This window comes from Globicephala melas, chromosome 1, assembly GCF_963455315.2.
Source record: "Globicephala melas chromosome 1, mGloMel1.2, whole genome shotgun sequence".
Classification (NCBI taxonomy): Eukaryota; Metazoa; Chordata; class Mammalia; order Artiodactyla; family Delphinidae; genus Globicephala; species Globicephala melas.
The window spans coordinates 132670141-132692576 of NC_083314.1; the positions used below are offsets into that span (position 1 = coordinate 132670141).

The following is a 22436-nucleotide window of genomic DNA, read 5'->3' on the forward strand; positions in this document are numbered from 1 at the left end:
TGAAGACTCAGGAAATCATTGTACAAATGACAGAAGATAACAGAGTAAGGCAGACTTTCATATGACAACCTTACCTGACAGCCCCCCTCTGATTACACGCATGTTTGTCAATGTCTCCTTTACAGAAAGGGCTCATCAGAATGGGTATGGGGGTTGAACAGAGTAATAATGACTTCCCTTGCTTTGAACACACTATCCTATTAATATATTCATTCTTAAAACTCTTCTAGTCCCCTACACAATTGTTTTTACAATCACTTTTTCTGAGACTAAGTTTAGGATTTTCATTTAACCTCTTTTTTTTTTTTTTTTTTTGCGGTACGTGGGCCTCTCACTGTTGTGGCCTCTCCCATTGCGGAGCAGAGTCTCCGGATGCGCAGACTCAGCGGCCATGGTTCACGGGCCCAGCCGCTCCGCGGCATGTGAGATCTCCCCGGACCGGGGCACGAACCCGTGTCCCCTGCATCGGCAGGCGGACTCTCAACCACTTCCCTGGTTGGGGTGCCACCAGGGAAGCCCCAACCTCTTTTGTTTTTGACTTCAAGCTAATTTTATTTTATTTATTTAAAAAATTTTTTATTAGAGTACAGTTGATTTACAATGTTGTGTTAGTTTCAGGTGTACTAGCTCAATACATCTTTATGATTATCTTTTTAATAATACATGTAATGATTTGTGAATACATTTACTTCTTGTGAATAACTTTTTGAATGTTGGTTCTGTCATGACCCATTCTCTCTCAGCTAGGATTATTTACAAATTAATAAGTAAATCCTTAAGATCTCTAACCATATCCAGGTAAATCTGTAGCATCTCAAATCACAAGAGAGTATTCTAAGCTTAAAAAAAAAAAAGGAATTATTTTTGGATGATCTACATAAGAGCTCTCATCTAAGAGGGTGGATGACCAAGAACTAACCTAATTTGGCTTTAAGAATTTAGGGAGACTGAGTAATCTCTAGAAGACAGGAAGAGGGGACCACATGGTGCCACATATATTTATACAAGAGTGTGGGAACAGACTTCAGCAGACATTTCAAAGGGCTTAGATGGGGTAAGTCTTTAAACAAACAAAACCAAAGCAAAATACCAACTGTGAAACCTTAAAACACTCACTTCTCCATTCAGGGCTTTATATCCCACAACCATCAGACTGGGGAGTTGGACTAAGGTCTGTCATGTCCTATCACTCTAATTCGCAGGCAATGAAACAGCCGGTAATAGCTAACATTCAGACACAAACCATGACTCCATTGCAATTCCATAGCTGGATGGGAGAAGAGAGCGTTGAGGAATCAACTTACCACTAGGCTCGTGTTGAATTTATAAAACCTCTGGACCGTTCTGTCACTGAAGCTGTTGCACAGGTTCTTCTTTACAAAGTTGGGGTGGTTCAGGATGTCATTTGCTACCAGGGGCTCCTACCGAGGCCAAGCAGAACACAAGACAGGTGCCATGTGGTTAGTGAGCCGCAGCCCGGCGGAGAACTGGGCTCTAGCTTCGTGACAAATACCTTGTGGGTGATGTGCTGCTGTTCCACGGGTGCATGTCCTTTGGGGTCAATGAGGGTTGGATGTGCCACCAGGTAACCCCTGTCTTCCATTATGAAGCACCTGTGCCAAGACAATGACATTCCTCGTTCACAGAAGCTGCTGTTCTATGCTTCTGGAGAGCATCTATCTTGCTAGCCCTGACACAAATTGCATTTAGCAGGTTCTCAGTAAATATTCATGGACGAAATGAAGGAAGGCTGGCAGTCAGGTGACAGACACATTAATTCTCAAGGCGCTGGATTACCTAGCATACGGTTTAAGGCGAGAGAGTTACACCTGACTCTGAGGTCACCTACATGCTTCGTACAGAATGTGACCACCCAGACTAAGTAAGATGGGCTCGAAGATCTTTTGCAAGAATGTATAAAGTGGGACATTTTTTTCTTTTTGCTGGGGAGGGAGATTCCGAAAGAAGCAGTCTTGGGTATTTTCAGGCACAAATTATAGGTAAACCATACAATTTCCTCTTTCAATGACAAACATACCTAATATACAATGTTCAGAGGACATGCAAAAATATATTTGATGGAAACACTAAATAAGTGAAGCTAGAACTGCTTTAATCAAGACTATATTCTGCTCTGTTTTACTTTCCATCCGTCATAACAGTTTGCTGTGAATTCTGCATTTCCCCATTAAGGGCCAATGTGAAATTCAGCAGTGATATGAAGCATGGGCTATGAGTTGGAAATAAAGGTATTTTTAAAAGTGGCCTGTATTAAATCAAGGGAATGCCCTTGCTTTGACACGCTCTTTTGAAATTCAGGTGGCAAAGACCTTTGGTTCCATGAGCCTCTTTCTGGGGAAATGTACAAAGGAACAGTCTAAGCATCTGAAAATCTCACAAAGACTTTGGTTTAATAACTAAGTTCACATCAAAAGTACTACCCAAGAGTACCCTCTGGTCTTTCTAGCACTCAAGATATGGGAAACCTCTAATTACAGACTCCTAGAGAAACAAGAGCTTTTGGAGAATTCTGTGCCACAGTTACTCTTCTTGTCAGAAGCCAAATCTGTCCATCTAAGTCATAAACAGCATGCATCTTAGAAAAATAAAAGAACAAAAACCTCCTTTATAGAACACCCAGGCAATGGACTCAGTTTCTGACGCTGACTATGACAATGTGCTTGGCATTCAACTGGAGATAGCTGACATCTTTTTCTTTGTATTTTGCAGCTAGATAGGATATAGGGTCCCTGAAGGGCTCACCTTATTTTGTTGCCACCATCTTGGTTACAAACTGGTAATAAGTCCATCAGAACCTTGTAGAAGTATCGAAGCGTGAAGTCAATGCCCATCACAGCCACAGTATGCCCGGAAGACAGCTGTGTACTTCATGTGAAAATGATCAGTGAGAATAAGAGGTGTGTCTTATTTAAAGGCAAAAGCTATGTTCACTCATAAGGACATTGTCTGGTATCAGAAACACATGACTCCTGTTTTCCGCACTTTCCACCCTTGGAGAAACAATGAACTAAATGACTAGTTTAGCATAACATGGAGATTTGACAAGAGAAAAATGTAAGATTAAAGGTAGGACTTCCCAAATAAGACTAGCCCAAAACATGGGCAGCTGTGGAATATGGCTACTCCTAACTATAGATGGTCAGACAATGGTGGGATTATTCTTTGTCAAGAATATGGGGGTGGTGGGGGGATAGGCATCAGCTGGGAGGTTTAATGTGTGGCTGTTAGGTTCCTTCCAACAAGGAACCTTTATTTTTCCTTCAATTTTTTTTTTTCTAATTGAGGTATAGTTGATTTACAGTGTTGTTAAATTTCTGCTGTACAGCAAAGTGATTCAGTTATACATACTTATACATACTTTCTTTAATATCCTGTTCCATTATGGTTTATCATAGGATACTGAATATAGTTCTCTGTGCTATACAGTAAGACCCTGTTGTTTATCCATCCTATATATAAAAGCTTACATCTGCTCACCTCAACCTCCCACTCCATCCCTCCCCCAAACCCCTCCCCCTTGGCAACCAGCAGTCTCTAACAATGAAACTTTAGACAAGGAGCCTGAGTGATGTCCTTAGTTATTTCCTTTATCTTAGATCATGATAAATATACAGTTATTAATCTATACATCTCATTTTATAGAGCTCTCAAAGGTTAATTAGTTTTAGGTCATACAAAACTTAGTGAAAACAACGTTTTGTTTTCTTTCTATAACACTAAAGTTGGCTGTACTCAAAACTCAGCTCACATTCTAGAACGAGACTCTACCGGTTCATAGGCCAGTTCTGTCTCCATTCTAAAGTGCTACTCTCAAAAACAGAAGCACCGAGGAAGAGAAAGTTGGGCAATACAACATGATGCTTGCTAGCTTTTTAGCTCTGGAATCAATCAGATCTGGGGTTAAAACTTGGCCTTGCTGATTTCTATCTATGTGGCTCCTGGGATGCTACTTAACCTTTCTAAGCCTCAGTCTTCTTATCTGAAAATGGGGTTAATAATAGCTCAGAAGAAACTTCCCAAAGTAAAGTCCTCTTTGGGAAAATCAAAACTTGGGAGTGAAATTAGCTTTGCTATGTAGACAACTGGTTACTAACAACACTGATACTAACATATTAACTCAACTCACCACTCACCACCCCCATCAAAAAAAAAACACAAAACCCAAAAAACAAGAAAAAACAAACAAACAACAAGAAAAAGGGACCATGACCCATAATGAAATTTCTATCAGAGCTTTGCTGTCAAAGCTGTTTTTGGCATGGGATGGGGGAAGACCATGTTGTGGGATTGCCTTTGAGAGGTTATTGCCTCAATAAGAGCCCCTATTATTACTTAAGTAACTTAAATTCTCCCATGGAAGAACTCCAAGACTCAGTTACCTTATGGGATTTGTGCATTGTAGAAAAGAATATTTTGCTGAAGTATTAGTCAGAAGAAGTCTAAACTTCTCTTGCTGGTTCAGGAAAGAGTGACGAGTCTAAACAACAGCCATCATTACGATAATAGTAACGGCTTCCATTTATGAATGTTCACAATTTATAGGCATTCTGGTAGGCATCTGAATATATCACTTCAATGATTTCTCACAGAAACCTTATGAGGCATTATTTCCAGAAAACTGAAGCTTGGGGAGATTAAGTATTCAGCTAAAGTCACACAGTGAATAACTAGTAGAAGCAGGGATTTAAACTCAGTGCCTTCAACTCCAAAGCATATATTCCTAACCAATAGGGTTTCTGCCTCCTTAGATCTGCATGGTACTCAAGAGTTTCCAAGCAATTTTAAACCATCTACTTAATTTCCTGTGAAGACATCAGAAAGGAATTATAGTTCCTATTTTATAAATGAAAAAATAGGTTTAGAATGGTTAAAAGACTTAAAGAAGATCGAGCACCTTTTATTTATGGTTTAGAGACTAAATCTGGTTCTTTCTACAATACTATAGCTGCCTCAGTGAAAAGTACAATTCAGGTTTTGTGGGACAAGTTGATTTTGTTTCTAAAATTCCCCTGTATGACTGCCATCTGCCCCTGTTGATGATAAATGTGCTGAAGTAAAAGCATCTATTATATATGGCCCATGGAAGTCTAGCATTCATATTTTCACCTGCATTTAAAAAATGTACATGGTTACTATAGAAACCCATAAAGAATACCATAGAAAAATCAAACTAAGCCTACATTTCTCAGCACAACGGTCCATGCTGTTTGCAGCGCTTTGGTGAGATTTTCACTGCCAAAGACTTGTCTAACCAGCCCCTTAATCATTGACTGTACTTCATCATCACTACCACATTATCATCCTCCAAAGAATGCATACGTAGATTCTCAGGCCACTAATAATGCTGATGAAAGAAACTGTTTAACTGAGAAGTGAGCACTGAAAAACCCTGTCCTCAAGCTCTCAGCCCAACCGCTTCTGAAAACCAAGGGAGAATTAGAGTGCTTCACCAACAAGTTGAACGTTAGCTTAAGTTCCCTCTTCTGACCCATTAAAATGCAAGAAATTTAAAGCATGAATAGCGTGATAATAAAAATAACTACCATTTATTGGGGATTTGACATTGGCAAGTATAGTGCTAAGCATTTTACATGCATTATCTTTAACTTTCATTATGTTAGTTCAATTTGGGCATTGTTACCTCTGCTTTCCATATGAGGCTCATAATAATAATAAAAGTATTTAACATTTATTGAGCCCTGACCATGGGCTACACACTGTTCTAGGAGCCTCACATATATTATTTACAGTAATCTTTAAATAATCATTTGAGATAGGCCCTAATATACTTCTTTCACAGGTGAGGAAACCAAGGCAGAAAGGAACTTGTTAATAGTCATACAAACAGTAAATGACAAATCCGCTTTTTCAGAGTGGAATCACATCTTAGGAGGAGGGCAGGTTCTCCAGTTGGCACATGAGACCAAAATCACTGGTAATCATTTGGAAAAAGTACCTCAGCAGAGCCCACCTATGAATATACCCATTAAAGCTATAGTTGCTTTGGTTGAAAACCAGAAGCGTTAATTGACTTGCATTCTAAACTATGGTGAATGAAATAGATGGCTTTAAATAATAAAAACACGCTCAGCTACGGAAAATGTTCAAATGATCAAGTCCATGGGATTGCATACTGATTAAGGCAAGAGCAGATACTTATTCCTGAAATATACTCTCACTGAGTGACTGATGGACAGGATTTAAATGGCCATTTATAACTCTTGTTAAACTCGAATAGCTAAACTTGTGTGGGCTAAATACACTATAAACAGTAACCAAATAAGGGAATTGAACCCAGGTTTTTTCTAAGTTGAAAGCCCATCATATTTCCATCATGTGTCATTTGGGCTGACACCATAAATATTTATCAATAAGTGAAATGAAAATTCTTCCACCCATCCAAATTCTAATAAAAACATGTATATGAGCATAAAAATCTGTACCTCTCTGTGACCTCCTCCCCCCGCCCAACAAAAAGAATACTGTGTAGAAGGAAAAGCTAACGGCTCTTGATAATGAGTGGCAGATGGGAGAAGCCGGGTGGAATGTCAAAGCCTAAGGAAGACACACACAGGTAGGTAGGCATTCTCTCCCTGCTCCCCCAGTAACATCTTTAAGAGCCCAATTCCGGCCATGGGCATGTCCTTGTCATCAAAGACCAAGGTGACTGCTGCCTCCTCAAAGAAACCACATTTGTTCACTTTTTCTCAATTGTTTAGAATAGATGGGAGAAATGACAAGTTTTGCTATTCAGACAATAGTAGGTGTATGCCCTACAGACGGCCTGTTAATGAAAACATTGAAAAGATCTGTTCTAAAAGAATGTTTACTTGTTTATATGGGATGGAGCCAAACAGATACCATGTCCTGAAAAGAAATCACTATTTGGCTGGCAGCAGGGCCCTGCCATGGAGACACAGGTCATGATATTGAAATTCCACACAGCACTGCTTCCCAATTCTTGATTCCAACGTACTAGAGTTAGAAGAATTCTACTGAATGTCAGCCATTTGATATATAATGAGCACTGTGAAAAGCCTAAAGTTAAGCAAGAAAATCTGTCTCCCATAAATTTTAAGGCATCATTACAGATACCAGTCAAAATATGGTCTTTATTGGTTGCTAGGGAAAAACAGCGATTTGTATAATGAAGGGATTAAAACAATGTGTTTGGACTTGCCTCTGTAACCAACATTTCACTGACATTTGTAGCTTAAATGCTGAAACCTCAAAAGCCTAAAATGTAAAGCACCCTAAATATATTTACAGTAACACTGACATTTTATAGCATGCTTGGAAAATCAATTTTCAAAACGCTTTTTCATTCCTCAAGAGAGAGCAAGGACAAAGTAAGAACAGCAACAAAACCATAACAACAACAACAACGAACCCCTATATAATTCTAAAGAGACCCAAATACAAAAGGAAACAATCTCAAGTCCTGATACATTTTTTTCTTCACTAAAACTACTCTGTTCTCGAGAAAACACTCTCTGATAATAATAATTGTCAGGCTCTTGGTGCTATTTCTTTGATTGGTTTACGACTGGCATTTCTAGGAACTGCTTTACTGAATCTAACATCTTTCTTTTTCTTTTTCATAAGCACCCTCATGGCCACTAACAGGGCTAAGTGCTTTTGACTGCCTCAATCACACGATAATCGTGTGAGGTAAGTATTATCCCCATTTTACAGACATCAGGAGGAAGGTCAGGGTATCCAAGATGGCACAGCTAGAGAAGATATTCAAACCCCAGCTTGCCCCACAACAAAGGTCATACTTTTGCCACTAATTCTTGGTGTCTACTATTCTATTCAGATTTTCAAAGTATCCTTAATGTGTTTAAGAAATGAGTAAAAATTAATTGAAATATTACCTGGATGAATGAATTGTATGACTGATGGTCACTACATAGCCAGCTCCTCCAACGTCTAAGTAAGGTCCAGTCAAAGAAATCAAACCTGGATTAGCTACTGCGTGGAGATACCTGATGGAGACCAAAGAAAGTCGTTCCTTGAGGGTATGAACAACAACTTTGCACATTTTGAAGAAAAGTGAGCTCGTGACCCTAAAAAAATATTATAAATGGTGCTTATGTTACATTCAAGTTCAAAAGGATTCCTCCCTTTTATGTCTGACAGTAGCATCAGCAACAAGGGGTCAAGAAAAATATGAAATTCTCTTTAAAAAAGATGCTGAGCTCAGTATATATGTGAGCTTTTAATAAGGTCTATAGGAGAGATGTTTTCGAGGCTAAAACAAAAATTAACAAATCAAGTGGAAACAAATACAACCGGGCACCCAGAAATGTCCCCTGGATTGGTAAAGGTGGGGGAACAGGCAGTAAAACTAGCGGCCACTCATGAGTGACTCAGTTACTAAGCGGCACAATGCTAGAAATCCTGTTTTCATGCCCAGGTTGCCCTCCTGCTATACCCCTGACTAGTTTTTGCTTTTGAAAAGCAGAGTCAAAATAAATCCCAGAAGTAAAAAGTGTTTTTCAGTTTACACGTGTTCATTTTTCATAGGTCACATACGAGCTGTCATTTGATGCCATCATCACACGCAGTGACATTAAGTATACCCGCTGGGGACACACGGCATACAAGATGGGATTCAAACCACTAGGAATTGAAATGGCCAAGTATAAAGTATTTCAGTCTCAAAATTTCAATGAAGAGATAAAAGCATTGTAGACAGAGGAAGCCTACAAAGCTTTTGTTAATATTACATTTAAAAAATGATTCAAAAACATATTTTCACTGTCATGAAAAGTATCTTCTTTAAATATGACTGCCTGAAGTTGCTTTATTGTGTGTACTTATCATGTCTCTTCAGGACTGGAGGGGGGGAAACCTTTGATAATGGAAGCCCCTAAAACTCACCATTGTCTCCTAGTGGGATCAAATGCTTTGTCCATGAGGGAACCAGGATAAATTCTGAGGACGCCATTGGGCGTTGCTATGTAACGGCGGACAATATAAGTGTTCAGGCTACTCATTTCCATTTGTGTCATCCATTCATCTGTGACGTGGCTGGTAGCCATTACTTCATTTCTGACAGAGAACTGGGAAACAAAGGAAGACATAGCAGGGATCCTTTAAGACTCACATGAAAAGAGAGAGGCCTGCTGGCAGAGCTTCCCAAAGCTCTCTTGCAGAGAAGCCAAGCCCAATTACTTTTTAAAAATCTTTCCACAGCAGATGGATACAGCCAAACTTGGTGAAACAAAAGCTTCCTGAAATATAGCCAGTGGACGTGTGATTTACTTAATTGTTCATCCTAGCTAGGCTTTCTGTGTTTAAGAGGAAAGATCCTATAATGCAGCACTAAATACACACCCAGACACACATACAAACACGTGTACACACACCCCCTAAATCTCTGCTTCTTAAACTGCATCGTATTTATCTCAACAGACAGTAGGGGCACTTTACTTCATTCCCCTGGGAAAAACGGGGCTGGAAAGTTTCACTGGTCTCTAACTCACACCCCCCTACCAAGAAAGCCCCTAGTCCATCTAAGGCCTTAAAGAGATTCTTCATCTGGCCCATAGGGCTTCTTAATCCATCAGAAGGGTCCTCGCCGGCCAGCCTCCCCTGGGCCACACACTCTGCCTTTCTGGCTCTCCAGCTGAGAGGCACAGATCCAGAGCTTGGCTTCCCACTTCAAAGGTTCCCTACCAGGACCCCCTCCCAGGCCTGTGGAGGGGTGCAGCAGAAGTGCAGCCCCGGGACAGCACTCACTTTGAGCCCCGGGTTAGCAATGAGGCGGGTGTTGTCGCTGAGATAGGCTGTGTAGTGTTCCACCATGCGCTTTGTCTCCGGCTGGCTGAGGTGCTCATAGGGGGAGGAAAAGCTGCCAGCAGACAGCATGACGGTTGGACTTTCTGAGAGAGAAGCAAACAAAGCAGGCCTGAGAACACGGAGCCTGCATCTCAGGCCCAAACAAAAGCATGGCTAAGGCTCTGCCCATCTGTCAGCTGTGGTGGCTTAAAAGTCCTCCCTAAGGAAAGCAAAGAACTCCACACTGGAAGGAGCTGGGAAAGAAAAAAGTCAGATCCTCTCCCTGCAGGGAGCTTACAGTCCTGAGTGAACCTAAAGAGATACAAGAGCTGAGAATGACAAATAGTCAACACATCTTAGGTCTACATATAATATCCTACACTTATTAGGGTCGAGGAGGCAGCATATGACATGGAGCCAGAATGGGCTGAGCCTGGGCTCCACCATTTCCTGGCTGTGTGATGTTGGGCAAGTTGTAATACATGTGATGTTTTTATCATCTGCAAAGTGGGCGAAATAGCAGCGCCGACCTTATAGAGTTATGGTATTATACTAGTTAATATACACAAAGCAAACAATTTAATAAATGTAAAGTATTTAGAACAGAGCTTGCACAACTCAAGTGCTTCTGTAAGTGTTAGCTCTTATTGTTCATATTAGTATGATTATCGAGGAAGAAGGAAAAATGGAATAGTGGAGTCGACGCAAAAATCAACTAAAAAAATTCTTCTCACAGACGGGGACAGCCAAACATGGCATAAACAAAATCTATGGAAACGGAGTAGTTAATATACACATATTTAATTGTTGGTCTTATCTAAGAGGAAAAGCCCAGTTCTCTGTTTACGACAGAAATCCTTGCAATGAATTACATTTTGAAACGAAAACACTACATCTCTGTCTCTGAAATTTTACTCTTCAATCGTATATTTTTAAAAGCATTAGAAAGCACTATCACATGTCCTATCTCATTTAAATCTGTGGGTCCTTTTCTATTCCTTTGTTAGTTCTCAGTCACAGTGTTTTGTTTCCTTGTGGCCTGGTTATCTCTGACTGGACACTGTACTTAACAAATTTGTAGGAAATGCTGAGGCTTAACAGGATGGGAATATCTTCCTCTAGAAGGGTAATTGCATCTTGTGCTGCACACCAAGATGAGGCAGGAGATGGTAAGGTGGAAACAGTTCCCAATAAGGAGACAGGATACTGGCCTAAGTGCTATACAGGGAGACTTTGGTATTCAACAAGTCCACGATGAGTGAATGCTTGAGGTTCCTTAGACAACTCAGATGACAGGAATCCCATGTCAAGGGCTGATTTAGTTCCAATTCACCTTTACCCTAAAGATATAGTCCTTTGGGACCTCTGCTAAAAGCATGTATGTGTGTGTGGAAGGGAGGAGTTTCCTTGTGAGTCTTCTTCTTTTGAGAACCTTGGATTTGATTTTGGCCTCTCTTCCTAGCCCTGAGCAGCTACCTAAAGCACAATTTCACAGTTGTTTCTTCTGTATTGATAAATATGTGCACTGTAAAAGCCGCTTTAGGGGTTGGCTTCCTTCTCTGTGTTCTTATATTCTCCTAGACTTAGGTCCACTACCGATTAGGTTAGTTCTCTGATACTTTTCAAAAACTTTATAAAAGGTTCCATCCAGGATTTTTGGTTGAACCCAGCAGGATGGGTCAGAATTACCTAGTCTTCCTTTACCAGAAGACAATGCTTCCAGTAATGCTATGTCTCCTTTAACTTTCATATCATCATGGTATAGCTTGGGAGTTATTATTATATTCATATCAAGGAGAAGAAAGGCAGAGGCTTAAAAAAGTTAGGTTGCCTAGCAGTGAATTCATGTGTATATACTCATGGGGTCCTCCGTGCAAGGATGGGCCAGAGAGAGAGGACTGTCCTGGAACTCAAAGAGCTTAGGAACCAATTGGAGAGACAAGGATAAAGAAAAAAGAGGAAAACAGCAATACTGGAACAACACAATAATATAAGAAATGTCTCAGGGACAAAAGAGTTGGGCCAGAGGAAGGGAAGGACAGACAACTTGGGGAGTGGGCCTTTCCTGTAGTGACATGGATTGAAGGAGAGAAAAAACCAATATATAGGACCCAAAGCTTTACAGTCAGGAGCTAGACACATAGCTCTAATTTACATAAGATACATGGTACTTATATACACACTTGTGTACTTAATTGCACTGGATGATATACTCTTTTAAAATTCCTCTTTGCCTCTTTGTGTACCAAGAAAGACAATGTTCCCTCCTTCAGCCCTCTTGAAGGGAGCTCTGACGTACATTTAGTACCTTGCCTCAAAATCCCCATCATCAATGAAATTAGATGGAAACCACTTATTTGCCATTGTTTCCCTTATTTTCCATTCCTTTTAAAAAATATTTCAATTATCCTGCTTCATTTTCATTACCAACTGTTACTAAACTTCCCTTGGTGACTTCTCCACACATTGTCCTGGGGGGAGTTCTATGGCCAAAGTGAAGTTGGGTGGTACAGTGGAAAGAGCACCCATTGAAAGTCAGACACTGGCATAAGGTCTGTCTGTGTGCCCCAGGATCAGCCCACTAGTCCTATGTAAAGTATGGGAGTTGATAAAGCTCTACGTTTTCTGGGCATCTCTATGAGGCAGCACTGTCCAGCTGAAATACAATGCAATCTCCAATTGTAATATAAAATTTTCCAGTAGCCACATGAAGAAAAGCAAAACCAAAGAGGTTAAATTAATTTTACTAGTATATTTTATAGATGCTAATATATCCAAAACATTATCACTTTAATATGTAATCAATACAAAAAATTAAGCACGTATTTTATACTTACAGTAAATCTCAACTTGGTCTAGTCACATTTTAAGTCCTCAAAAGCCACATGTGGCTAGTGCCTACCATATTGGACAGTGTAGCTATGAGCGATTATCCAAAGGAAATAAAAAATCTAGGCTTGAGCTGTTTTCTCATCAAGAAAAACTGCTGCACTTCACTGTCTCAAATTTTAAAAGAATGACCTTGTAAATCAACTATACTTCAATAAATTTTTTTTTAAAAAGAATAAAAAAATAAAAATAGTGACCTCATTTGCACCAGCAGTAGTGTAGTAGTGTTTAGCTTCTTCCCACAGTGGCTAAGGGAATCATGCATATCTTAGCTTTCCTGTAAGCATTTTTGTTTTTTTTAAAGACAACTTTTTTTTTTTTATTTTGGTTGCATTGCGCCTTCGTTGCTACATGTGGGCTTTCTCTAGCTGCGGTGAGCAGGGGCTACTCTTCGTTGCAGTGCGTGGGCTTCTCATTGTGGTGGCTTCTCTTGTTGAGGAGCACGGGCTCTAGGCTCGCGCACTTCAGTAGTCATGGCACGCGGGCTCAGTAGTTATGGCTCATGGGCTTAGTTGCTCCGCGGCATGTGGGATCTTCCCAGACCAGGGCTCGAACCCATGTCCCCTGCGTTGGCAGGTGGATTCTTAACCACTGCACTACCAGGGAAGTCCTCTGTAAGCATTTCTTAAAAATATGAATTAAAGGACATACATACTCTTTTGTATAGAAACGGAAGGCACCCCCCCCTTCTCACAAACCTAAATGACAACAAACAAACAATGTAAAATCCAAGTTGCCATCCCTGGCCCTCTCCAAGTTGTCCACACCACTGGAGTGTGTCACAGATGAGACTACTTAGGCTGCCTACTCTCTTGATCTCATATCCAGGCAGAAACTCTATAGGATGGAATTCAAAAGAGAAACCCAAACACCACTGCTCTCATTTGGAACCTAGAGACTGGTGACTTCTATCTTTGATCCTCTTCCCACCTGTGCCCCCTCTATTCAGTTTTCCAGTTGTCTAATGATTCTTATTCACTTTTTGAACCCTAAGTATTTTCAACAGTGAAAAAGAGAATACCTGTTTTAAAGTACTGTGACTACACTGTGACGTACTGACAACTTACACCATGGATGCCTAGTATGTGCCTTGCACATGGCAGCATGCAATAAAAGGGGCAAATCAGGCATGGGAGAAGCATGAACCACATCTCAGCCTTGCTACTTTCTGTGTTACCGTGGGAAAGTTATGTATTTCAATAAACTCAAACATCCTCATCTGTAATAGTTCAACTCAGAGGATGAATTTAAAGTACCGGGCACAGAACACATGTAAATTCCCTTTTGCTTCCTTTGAATTATTTGCCTATCTCCTGAGCTCTTTTCAAGCAGGGACCTGTGATAGTTACAGATATGCTATCTAGATATATAGGTATGCTACCCTTAGACCCTTTACCATTTCTCCACCTCCTGCCTTGCATCCCTGTATCTGTGTGCTTGCCTCTAGTGGGCCATACCTGTCACTCTCTTTGATGGACATTGTTTGAGCTGCTAAAACCTCTTTGTCCAGCCCTAGCACAAAGCTGAAAGTGACTAAGGAATACAAAAGTCCAGCTCCCTTTCTTGAGTCTGGGCAAACTCTGCGATGTAATTTACACTCCAAAGCCCCTCACAGGATTAGGCTGAGGCTGGAATGTCACTTAAAATCAAACTCTTGCTTGCTTTCTCCTCCTTCCTTATCCTCTTTCCTTCACTTCCTCGCTAGTTTCTTCTGAGAGTTCATCCTTAACAAATCACCAACGTACAAATCTTCATCTCAGTGTCTGATGGAGAACCTGATACCAGGCAAGGCCTCAAACTGGTTTTACATTTGCCTCCCCACACTGGCACTGCAGGTATTCAACATCTTAATTCAAACTGACATTCATGGTGAGCTGCTGTGAGGAAGACCACAAAGGAAGCTGAGAAGCACCAGGGCTTTACCTAGCGTGGCCAGCTGTTTGAAGTGGAGGCAAGCGCTAGGCTGGCCCAGGAGGTCCAGCCGGTGGTACAGTAGCTTGCTGCTGGGGACAGTGTTGAGGTTCTTCAGTTGTTTGACAGGTATTTCCGGTTGTATCACCACAATACAGAGAATGAAGGAAGTGTCTTGCACCTGGAAAAATCAAGAAAGAAGTTCTAATACAGAAAATGAAAGTTCCAGGGGAGAGCGACTTTGCCTACATTATTTTCTGCTCTCTCTGTCTTCTACTCCACATAGAAAAACATTTGATGAGTGAAGGAAAGACATGGACATGGGGCAGTAGAAAATGGCTCTAGCAAAAGATTACATTTTCTAATTTGTATTTTCCTTTCTGATCGAGGGAAATTAATGAATGTAACAGAAAATTATGGAGCTAATGAAGGGATCAGAAAATAGTTCCTTTGAAACAGTACCTACTCCTAGTCCTCTTTTGCTTATTTAAGTTAATGGATACAAGCTGGGACACGGCATCAGAACACAAAACTTATTTCTGTTTGGGTTTGAAATGCATTTTAAAATATACAGTTGGTTTTGAAATGACTGTGCCGAGAATTGACTACTTTAAATGCCAATGATAAATCCATATAACACAGTCCACCCAGAATCTGGTTTACTCATTCTATTCCCAACGAATGCTTTCTTTGCTCTTGGTTGGAGGTGACTAGGATCTCAGACTCATGAAAAGCGCAAATCCTAGAGCTCCCTTGCAAGGCTGGACTGACTTGTCCTTTCAGACAAGGAAAGGCAAGTGTGCTGTAGCTTGGCCTTATTTAAGCTCCTATGTAGAGACAGGAGTACTTTCAAATTCACTTTGCTCCTACTAACGGATGCTTGAATAAAACTTGGTGGGAAAAATGACCACTAATGAGTCAAAAGCCAAGTCAAACTACTTAGTTCCAGCTCCTTGACTTAAAAATACAAGAAAGCCAAACTTCTCTAAGTCCATTATATTAGGAGATGAACAGAATCTATTTAAAAGATGGTTTGTAAATAAATGAAAAGAGTGATAACCAGCTAAGTCAGAACTAAAGATGGTCAGAACCAAAGCAGCTCAAAGGATTTACTTAACGATCAAGGAGAAATTTTTTAACTAGGCAGGTTTGAGTTCAGAGTAATGTAGGATTTGTGAGGATGGTTGCAGAATCTTTTTAAACACAGGGGAAATTTGCATCTTCCTGGAATTGCTTTCAAGTACCGCTGCCAAGGATATTCAATTAGATTAGCAAACTTAATCCTCTTCCTCCACCCAACAAATTAGAGAGTGACAGAGTGTTCTGAAGTGGCATTTACTACTTCCCCTCTTCCCATCTCACACAGTCATCCTTTGAGTTTGTTTCCTGTGTTGCATGTTCTAAGGAACCAAAAGGCAAAAACTTTACCAGAATGACCAGAATATAATTTTATAATTGGGTCAATTCTGTAAGAGAGAAAAAAAAAATTACCCTAAGCATCTAAAAGCAACACTTTATAAATAGTTTTTAGCTGGAAAGGAAAACAGATTTCAATACAGGTCTTCTTCCTATTGTGTTCTTAGCCGAAAAAAACAGTCTTTGCAATAAGGAACTATGTATAACATATCCAGAAGAGCTCTCCGTGACTGGGGAGTGGTTTTTTTCACTGACTGTCCATGGGATTCATGTTTTGAAGTGAACCGTGACCGTGTAACACAGGAATATTGCAATACCTTCTGATGGTCAATAGCTCCTTCTGTCACAGCATGGAGCCTCATATGCTCAAAGGTGGACTGGGGTTACACAGTGACAGAGTAGTAATCTCTTAATACTGCTAACGTAATCTCTCATTTTACCTTTAAATTAATTCAGTGAAAAAATCCACCAGTACCTGCTATATCTACAGATGCTAAGCAGTTTAACTTATTATTATCAACATAAACTAAATCTATTTAAATTATATTTAGTAGAAGAATCCATTTTATTCTTGAGGACAAGAAGAGTACCTATTCACCTCTCCCTCCAGTGTAACTAAAAAAAGCTTAAAAATACTTATTCTTACTCCTGGGGAATCAGGCAAGCCTTTTTAACTTCAATTTCATTATTTATTACCTCTTTAAGTTTTCAATTAATAGTGATGTTCTTAACAATTTCAGAACTCTGAGAAAACTAACACTTCTACCTCAAGTGACTACATGATTATATCCATTTGGCTAAGTAGAGTAGCCAGAATTTACCTGTATGACTGAAGAAAGACCATCTTAAGATAACACTTCTTTCCAAAATGTTAACACTAGGTTTATTTACGGTACAAAGAAGGTCTTAAAATGCCTCCATTTCCTTCTTTCTCTTTTAATGCCAACAAACATTAATATAGATATTTTCCCAGGATGTAACCGTAATTGCTTTCAATCAGGATATACTGTAAGATAATAAGATAAGCAATCTCCAATTTCAAATATAAAAGTATTCTTCAATTCAGAATTCTGGTATCTGGCTCGCTCTTTCTGATGTGAAAAATTAAGAAATTAGACGTTATTTAAAAATTGTATAATTGTAAAAATAAGGGCAGATGGTGCAATCATTCTCAAAAAAATTCCTGAAAATGAGCTGACTCAGGGAGTTTCAAAATAGACTTTGACCTTTTTCAAATCTGCATTATCAGTAAAATATCAATAGAATTAGGCTTGTAAACGTGTTTCTCAAATGGTTTTATTATTTTGTTTAATTTCATTTCCATTTTAGAAATTACCCTTGCCACATGATGCCTTAAAAACCAAACAGAAAGGTCAGAGGAGAGTCATGTCTGAAGGTGTGTTGGCTACTCCTAATTCCTGTCATTCCTATGCAGACACTGTACAGAGTTGTTGAATCCTCTGCTTCTACCACTAAGCTGGATGCTCTGTGAGGGCAGAGGCAATATCATTCTTCTTTATTCTTCTTAGTTCATAGTCAATGCTCAACAAGCAGTTTTTAAATGAATGAATAAACAGATCCATTTGGAGTCAACAACAGGTAGAACAGCAGATATGGTCCTCCAAGAGAATCTCAAGTATGACTGCATTTTAAGTTTAATGATTAATATTTGATGATAAAAAAAAATCAAAGTCCACTATTCTTTTAGTCAATTACAGTATTTAGGGCCCCATAATAGCATTATTATGCTATGCTTGGAAGAGGGACTAAAGGACAAAAACATAAGTAAGATGGACAGTGTGTGTCAGATTCTATTTCTCTATGATTCTTCAAGGCCTAGTATCTGAACGAGGCTAGTGAAAGAAAGGTGAAGTGCGTGCCCCAGGTACGGCTACACTGTCAATCTGCTTGCGACACGTGGGAATAATCCACATTCTAATCTAAACCTTTCTTTTCCTTGGCATCAACAGAGGACATTTATGGTTTCATATCTCCTTTTCAACTCCCAACTTCCGCAATATGAGTTGAAAATGATAAAAACAAAACTGGACACAATCTACATGTGTATTAACAGGGGACTGTTAAAAGAAATTTGACCCGTCTATGTAATGCAATACTACAAAGCCATTAAAGTTGTGTGCACACGCACATTCACACACAGAGATACGTGCCTGTGTGTGAATAATAATTTTCTGGAAAATGATCAAAGTGGTTACCTCTGAGAGACGGGAGGTAAAAGTCAGGAGGGGAAAGGGCAGAGGTCACTTTTTTATTTTTTATATGGCTTGATTTATTCATCATGAACAATGACTGGTTTTATAAACAAAAAAGGAAAAAAAAAATATAAAATTTCTGTGGAATCTCTTCTTTTTTCCAATCACTTTAAAACTGATTAGTAACCTTTATCAGACTGATGTTCCCTACAATTCCCATACGAGGAAGAACGCAGCACCCCACAGCTCCTCAGGCAAAGGAGGCTTCCTCTCACTCACCATCTTCCAGGCATAGCTAACGTTGTAGGCCTCCTTTCCAGTTTCTCTCAGCTTGTTTATGTGCCAGGACAGGGATGAGTTCACAGGGACTGCGATAATCTGGCTGCCCAGAGGGAGGCTGCGTTGGCAAACAGAATGCAATACTTCAGGTAAATGATAAAATGAAGCACTTAATTAAAGGGAAGATGCTGTGAGTCAATGACCACCTCCTGATTTTGAAAAGCAATGAAGCTCATCACTTTTGAAAGAGAGAATGTGAGATTTTCAATTCTGTAAAAGCATTCTGTCAGCTCTGCACCAAAAACATTCCTTACTCTCTACCCTGCCCCCCAGTTGTAATTCTTTCCAGAGACCAACTTGTCTCAAATCACTCAGTCATTAATTTACAACCAATGAGCACAAAGACCCATTTCTCTATAGGTTACCATCTGCCAAAATAATGTATCACGGTGGGAAAAAATCCAATCTGTTCCTTATTTCAAGAGAAAACGTTGTATATGATTGTGCTGTCAACTTGGAATGGACCCTACTTTGCCAAGCTATTTTTTGGCATGCTCTGGAGCTGGTCCTCAACTTAACCCTCTTATTTTGCCAAAATTTTTCCACTTGATATAACTGGAGCATTTTAAAAAATGAGATAAGATATATCTGATTTTACAACTAAAGGCAACATGAACATAAGAATTTGATTTACAAGACATTTCCCCCAAATAATAGTTCTGAGAGATCTTACCTGTTTTACAAAGTAAACAAAATTTTGGCTACGATCCTTACATTGAAAATTACACTTTTGATACCATTAAAATAATTTGTACACTTGTTTTATATCCTATTATAAACACTCGTATTTGACCTCAATGGATCCTATTCTCAGAGAAAACCAAAATACTACGACCCTCATCTTTTCCTTACCTTAGGATATTTTGCCGAACCAACTCAAATTTGGGGATATTTTCATAATGGATGATATCAGTATGAAGCGGGGGTTCCGATAGTAAATATGGCCTGGTAAGAGACGGGTGCATAAGGGTATACCCTGAAATAAGAAAACAAAAACGCATGCTATGAGAAACATGTCATAGGAAGTACTGATTCTGATAAAAGTGCCCATCACAAGTTTGAAATACGGGATACTCTGGGATGGCTGCCCGACACTCAATTTCTCAGTCTGTAACTCACCAGTCCAATAAAAAACTGAACTTACTTTATGTGTTCTTGCATAAAACTCTGGAAGTGTAGCAAGACACCTTAAATTATCGGACATCTGCCTCATCAGGAGTATTTTTGAGGTGCTGGTCATTCGGTTTTCGTTTCATAAAATATTCTGATCTATCACATAAACTTTAATGCCGGTAAATGTAAAGAAAACAATATAGACCAAAAAAGGATCCAAAGGATCACATTCTATGTGTCGTTCAATCCTCAAGTCCAATTTCCTGATGTTACAAAATAACCGTTACCTATCTCTCAACACAACACAGAAACAAATGCATAATTTTTAGATTCATTCTGCCATCGTTGAGGTGTTCTATGAAATGTGAGTAGTCCTAGTCACACAGTTTTTCTACAAATACTACCATTTTCCTATTTTGTTAGCATCAGAATGTCTAGATGATTTTCTCCAAGATCCTAAAGAAATCATTCTTTCCAATGATTAGATTTTAGCAGATTACCTTTGTCATCTATGAGAAAAGTATAGGAAGCCAAAGAATCTTGGTAATACGTCACATCTTCAAGGATGTAAGCCAAGTTCACATCCACTCCTACAATTCCCAGAAGGAGGTTTCCAAAATAACAGGGTTTACTCACAGTCATTATCAAACCTGTGGGTTAAAAACAAAAAATATTCAAAGGATGGCAGAAAAGGCACCGAACAAAGGCTGGCGCTGTACTCTAGGGAACTGTGGAGGCTACTATCAGACGTCTCAATTTGCTCTGAAGAAAAGTTTTCCGTGTGATACAGTAACCAAGCACTGCCTTTGCAGACAGCATAAGGGAGTTAGAGTGTGAGGAAAGTGGACTCTTTTGGGGGTTCAGATATCTTAGTTAACTTAAATGGAGGGAGTTTGTATATTTTCCACTATTTTTTCACCTAAAAGGATATGCTATTCCAGATCAGTGCAAGACATCAGCAACACTTAATACACATCATTCTACTTCCTGAAGTGAGGATGATTCAGTTGAACTTGAAAGACCACTGGACAAAGAATCTAAAATTCTGGGTTCTAGCCCAGCTGTGCCCCTTATGTATCATACATGTGACACTGGACATAACTTTGAGCCTTGGCCTTCATGTCTGTTTAAAGGACACAGTAGTGACTGCCTTACTAATTTCTAGGGGTTGTTAAATGAAAGAGATTACGGATAAAGGAAAGCTTAGAAGGTATTATATTTTATTAATGAATCCTATCAAAAAACAGGAAGATGATGAGAAAAAAAACCTAGAAAGGTACAGAATCTTATTATCTGACCACTTAGAAGGAGACACTAAAGTTCTAAAGGAATGTATTTCTAGTCACTTGGGCCAGGAGTTTGTAAATTTTATGTAAAGGGTCAGATAGTAGATATTTTAAGCATTGTGAGCCATATATTCTCTGTTGCATATACTTTTTTGTTTCTTTTCCAACAAAGCTTTAAATGTATAAAAACCATTCTTGGCTCACAGGCCATAGAAAAACAATAGGATAATTAGGGAAAGGGAAAAGCCAAGGGGAGGAAGATGTACAGAAGGAGAGGGCATGAATGGCGGTCAGTGTGTGGCCTCAAGCCCCAGGCCAGCTGGGCTGTCCTTCCAGTTCTGCTGCTGGGCTGGGCAAGTCGTTCCACCTCTCTGAATGCATCATTTTATGTAACACATGGGGAGCTGAGACAAAGTGATCTCTAGGACCCCAGCAATTCTATAACCCTATGGCTCTAAATGAAACTTAGAACAAAAAGATGGATCGTTTCTCTCCATCTTGCTCTTGTATTTTCCTGCACTTGATGACTCGTCCATGCTTTTGCAGCACATTAGAAAGCCTTTCTTCTATCAACACCAGGAAGGGGATTTGGATCTCTGAAGTCTTCTACAGAGAGAATAATGTCTGATGTCCACTCCAAGTATTACTGAGTTGTGATTGCAAAGGCCAATTAAATGCATCACTTGGTAGGAAGAAGTGGATGCAACACTGAAAAACCTTGTGAAAAGTTATGCCCTGTTACAAGATAAATAAGTTCGGGTATGTACAGCACAGGGACTACAGTTAACAATACAGTATTGCATATTTGAAAGTTGCTGAGAGTAGATCTTAAAAGTTCTCAACACAAGAAACACATTATTACTATGTGAGGTGGTTGGTATTAACTAAGCTTACTGGGGTCATTATTCTGCAATATATACATATATCAAATCATTATGTTGTACACCTAAAACTAATGTAATGTTGTATGTCAATTACATCTCAATAAAACAAGAAAAAATAGAAGTTATGCAATGGGTGCCTATTATAATTTCAAAAGCATTCTTTAAGTAGTCAACATTTAGAATGCTATCTATTGGTTTTAAAACATTTTAAAAATAATAAGTAACTAAGAAGGTTTTAAAAATGCATTTTGGAGGAGGTTTTTACTCAGGTATCCCTGGACAAAGGGGTTACAAGTGATGCGAGCAGCGCTGTGAGGGTCAGCAGGGAGACAGAGGTCACGGTCTGCACACCACATTCCCCTGGGCTTTGGTCTAAGATTAAAGCCATTTTCATACAGTAGTAAAGTACAACAGAAATACTCGGAGACCACATGCTCACTTCAAAATTCTGTTCTCCTCTGGACACACGGAGAGCAAGTCTGATAAAAGAAACCAGTCTTACTTCTCAATTAGCAATTTCGACAGAAGACTCTTTATCCCATTGTGGCAAATAAAGTATGCTAAGCTCTTCCTACACT

The 22436-nt window shown here is 39.4% G+C and overlaps 1 protein-coding gene across 2 annotated transcripts in view; it reads right to left on the bottom strand.

The window, feature by feature from the left end:
• The window catches only part of CACHD1 (cache domain containing 1), a 234246-nt gene that overhangs the window by 39444 nt on the left and 172366 nt on the right, over positions 1-22436 (bottom strand). For both annotated transcript variants that reach the window (XM_060304780.1, XM_030865831.2), the window contains exons 10-19: positions 20189-20338; positions 19428-19551; positions 18516-18633; positions 14620-14788; positions 9769-9911; positions 8908-9089; positions 7899-8009; positions 2764-2886; positions 1514-1613; positions 1305-1421 (exon numbers count right to left, since the gene is read on the bottom strand). In XM_060304780.1, coding sequence (XP_060160763.1) covers positions 1305-1421; positions 1514-1613; positions 2764-2886; positions 7899-8009; positions 8908-9089; positions 9769-9911; positions 14620-14788; positions 18516-18633; positions 19428-19551; positions 20189-20338 — 1337 coding nt within the window. The remainder of the gene's footprint in view (positions 1-1304; positions 1422-1513; positions 1614-2763; positions 2887-7898; positions 8010-8907; positions 9090-9768; positions 9912-14619; positions 14789-18515; positions 18634-19427; positions 19552-20188; positions 20339-22436) is intronic.